The sequence below is a fragment of the Panthera leo genome, chromosome E1, assembly GCF_018350215.1.
Source record: "Panthera leo isolate Ple1 chromosome E1, P.leo_Ple1_pat1.1, whole genome shotgun sequence".
Taxonomy (NCBI): domain Eukaryota; kingdom Metazoa; phylum Chordata; class Mammalia; order Carnivora; family Felidae; genus Panthera; species Panthera leo.
The window spans coordinates 36493954-36498210 of NC_056692.1; the positions used below are offsets into that span (position 1 = coordinate 36493954).

Genomic DNA, 4257 nt, shown 5'->3' on the forward strand with positions numbered 1-4257 from the left:
AGCCAGGTCAGACACAGGCCTCAATCAGATTTGGGGTTAGAAGAGAAATCCTAACCCTCTATCTACCCTTCTTCTGCAAAGGTCTCGGTGGAGAATATCTTAAAGTGAGAGGGAACCATTAGGGACATCTGTAAACCCAAGAAGAGAAAACAGAGAAAAATAGGCTTGTTCTCACCTCCACACTCCTTTTCTTTTCAACCCCCCTGCAGGCCACCCCTGCCCCCATCTCGATTCTCCTTTCCTTTGTCTGCCCTCACCCCTTTGGCAGTGAACATTCTCTCCCCTCCCCCATTGTATCTCCCTTAAAGAAGTTACCAGCTGGTCCCCCTCCCCCCAACTTGTTCTGGTCTGAAGCAGGGTCCCAAGCAGAGTACATGTAAGGAGGGAAAGGGACAAGGGGCCTGTGAGCTCTTTCATAGTTGGGGGCTAAGCGATGCAGTGATGAAAGGTTATCAAGAGAAGAGAAAGGTAGTGTGATTCTGGTGATAAAGATAGAAAGCAGGAGAAGGGACCATAAGGCACAGGCAAAGTGAGGGGAAATGGGAAACAGAAATATGGACACAGAGACTGGGAGAGAGAGCCAGCTTTGGGGTTCTTTGCAAAGGATGAGTACTCACCCTGCCCTTTAAGGCGTGGGGAAACCTGAGAAGTTTTGAGGGTCCTCTCTGGACCTGTCTCACCTGCTTGCTTCCTTTCCTCTCCTGAATTCAGTTGTTTACAGAGATCCCTTCCCTGAACTCTTGCCCTCCTGGACTTGCCCTAGCCCCGGCCCCAGGCCTCGGGTCAGGCAGACACCCTGACAGGTTACAAATGAGCGTGGGTGTTGGATTGCGCCAAGCTCTTGTCCTCCGAGTCTGGAGGAGGAGAATCAATGGGGTCTACCTAAGAGCTTTGCTTCCAGTCCCATCTGGGTCTGAAGAGAGAGAAGGAGGCACTTCCTGTTCTCCTCCCCTCCCCCAACCCTAACCTGACAGACACAGAGCAGCGAGGGGTGAGACTCCACTCCTGAACCTCAGGACCTCCACACTGATTCTCCCATTCTCCAAACAAATTCCCTCGCCCTATTCTAGAAAGTTCACTGAAAACTGGACTAATCTTTAAGCTGCAATTGGTATTGAATTTGGGAATTTGAGGTTTGGGATAGACGGTGGCGGGAGGTGGGGGGGGTGGGGTGGGGGAGTGGGGGCGGGGTGGGGGGGCAGGGACAGGGGATGGAAGGTGGTGAGGGAGAGAGGGGTAGGAGGCAACCAGGGGGAACACAGGAGCTACGCTAGTTTTGAACACTTGAGAGAGAGAATAAAAATTCCCTCCTCTTTCCCCTGTAAACATCACCTAGCTCTGTGCCCATTGTGGCCCTCTGGAGAGATACAAGGAGTTATTTGAGTCTGAGTGAGTGAGCCAGCTACAGCTATGGATGGCTAGAGAGAGGATAAATACATCTAGAGAGATGAGGTGATGGATAGGTAGGGAACGAATATAAATATGGAGAGAGACGGACGAATGGAGAGATGGATTGAGACAGAGAGAATATAAAGTGAGGCTGAGGGAGAGGAATGGATGTGTGAATGAGGAGAGAGCGTTTATGCGGAGACGTGGAGGGAGAAATGGGGCGTTTCTCGCCCCCCTCTGCACATTTCTGTCGTCCTGTCTTGCTCCCTGAAATGCGTTTCCCACCTCTCGGTTAATGAATTCTCCCTCTAGACTCTAGGCCCTGCCTCGCCCTTGGGTGTTTTGCACCCCCTTCCTTCACAGGTATCCATTTGGCCCAAGATAACATACCTCCCCCCCGCCCTCCCCCCGCTGTCCTAGCTCATCACCCCAAGATAAATTGGGAGACAGAGACCAGGAGTGGGAGTTCTGGGCAAAGTAAGGAGGCTAGATACCCCACCTCCCAGTCGACAGCCTTGGGGGGGGGGAAGGCTCCTTTGGGGGGGGGGGGTGGAAAGAGTGAGGGGCAGCTGGGTTGAATTTGTCCAAATCTAATAACCCAGGAGCCTATTGAAGGCCTTGGGGGTTGGGAGGGGAGGAAAGTCTTGAATATTCCTCTAACTTTTACCCCCTCTCCCTCTGGTCCCTTCTTTCCAAAAGTCTTTGAAGAAAGATGTTTTTGACGCTTCCACGTCGCTCTCAGATGGATGGGCTGCGGGTGATTGAAGTGTCTTTGTCATGCTAATGTTTGGGGGGTGATGGATGGGCGCTGGGGCTGCCAAACTCTGGCCCGCTGCGCCCATTGGCCTGGGAGAGATCACATGCGCCCCTCCACCCCCACTCCCTACCCCCTTCCTGGGGGAGCCCTGGCCCAGGCGAGCTGGGCCAGGCCATGGATGCAAGCTTCAGCGTTGTGACATACTGCCGAAAGGTTGTAGGGCAAGAGGGTGTCTCCCCCAGACGGGCCGACCCTCCTGCGGCCTCCACGCATGGACTATAATAGGATGAACTCCTTCTTAGAGTACCCACTCTGTAACCGGGGACCCAGCGCCTACAGCGCCCACAGCGCCCACAGCGCCCACAGCGCCCCTACCTCCTTCCCCCCCAGCTCGGCTCCTGCTGTTGACAGCTACGCAGGGGAGACCCGCTATGGCGGGGGACTGCCCAGCCCCGCGCTCCAGCAGAACTCAGGCTATCCCCCCCAGCAGCCGCCTTCTGCGCTCGGGGTGCCCTTCCCCAGCTCGGCGACCTCGGGGTACGCCCCGGCCGCCTGCAGCCCCAGCTACGGGCCCTCTCAGTACTACCCTCTGGGCCAACCCGAAGGAGACGGAGGCTATTACCATCCTTCGAGTTACGGGGCCCAGCTAGGGGGCTTGTCGGACGGCTACGGAACCGGTGGAGCGGGCCCGGGGCCGTACCCTCCCCCGCAGCCCCCTTTTGGGAGCGAGCAGACGGCGAGCTTTGCATCGGCCTATGCTGACCTCCTCTCCGAGGACAAGGAATCGCCCTGCCCGTCAGAACCCAGCACCCCCACGGCCCGGACCTTCGACTGGATGAAGGTTAAGAGGAACCCACCCAAGACAGGTATGAGACAGGCGTGGCCACCCCTTCTCCGGGGCCCCAAACAGCTCTGCTTCTCCTGCACTGAGGGTGTCCTAGGCCTGGCACGGCAGGACAGGTGGAGCAGTCCAGTAGAGGCAGGTAAGAGCGCTCCGCCCAGTTTCAGGTCACTTGGGGTTTCCCTGCCCAGCGAGTGCCCAGCGAGTGCCCATTACGTTTAGGAGTAAGTCTCCACACCGCCCCCCTCCCCCCCGCACTCCCCTGCTTCCCGATCTGTGTGCCCAGCACAGACCCAGGACCTGCTTATGTGTGTGTGTGTGGGGGGGGGGGGGAGATGGGGGAGGTAGAAGGGGGGTTGGTCTGAATTTGGGGGTGTCTGGTGATCCAAGGGCACATTGAGAGCTGAAGTTGGAAGGAAGCGGGGGGGGGGGGGGGGGTTAGCTAGAGCTGACCCAGGAGGAAGAGAGGGGAAGGAGAAAGAGGTGAGAGAACTGACGTGGCCCCCTCTCTCTCCCGCCCCGCCCCCCCAGCGAAGGTGTCTGAGCTGGGCCTTGGCGCGCCCGGCGGCCTCCGCACCAACTTCACCACGCGGCAGCTGACCGAGCTGGAGAAGGAGTTCCATTTCAACAAGTACCTGAGCCGGGCCCGGAGGGTGGAGATCGCCGCCACCCTAGAGCTCAACGAGACGCAGGTCAAGATTTGGTTCCAGAACCGGCGCATGAAGCAGAAGAAGCGCGAGCGGGAGGGAGGCCGAGTGCCCCCAGCCCCTCCGGGTTGTCCCAAGGAGGCGGCTGGAGACGCCTCCGACCAGTCGACGTGCACCTCCCCGGAGGCCTCGCCCGGCTCTATCACCTCCTGAATGAAACCTTCCGACCGTCGGGGCTCCTCCGCTCTGGAGCGCCTCAGCCCAGCCCCTCTCCTCCGCTCTCCCTAAGCCAGGCCTCGACTTCATCGTTCCAGCCACCCGTCACCAAGGCCGGGCGCTCGTTTACAGCTGCTTTTGGGGAGACTGGGGAAACGCTTTTCTCTGGTCCGGGCGGGGTGTTGATGGCTGGGGACCCTACAGGACCAGAGGCATGGGAGACACGGAACGTGTCAACTGTGGAGGGCAGGGCTTCCTTCCGCCTTTCATCTGGGGACCAGCACGTGGGTGGGGTAGGAGCCAGCCACACCCTCCTGAATTCTCCCTTCTTTCCAACTTCCGTGTGTTGTTAGTGCCTTTGAGTCTCAAGGACTCTTCCGGAGCCCTGGGTTCCTAACTCTCCCTTC

At 58.3% G+C, this 4257-nt stretch overlaps 1 protein-coding gene across 1 annotated transcript; it reads left to right on the forward strand.

Annotated features, from left to right (window-relative positions):
* The first annotated feature begins 2417 nt into the window (after positions 1-2417).
* Positions 2418-3847, forward strand: HOXB1 (homeobox B1). The gene is made up of 2 exons (XM_042916067.1): positions 2418-3012; positions 3519-3847. Exons 1-2 carry the CDS (start codon positions 2418-2420, stop codon positions 3845-3847), a joined length of 924 nt encoding a protein of 307 aa, XP_042772001.1.
* Positions 3848-4257: the final 410 nt, after the last annotated feature.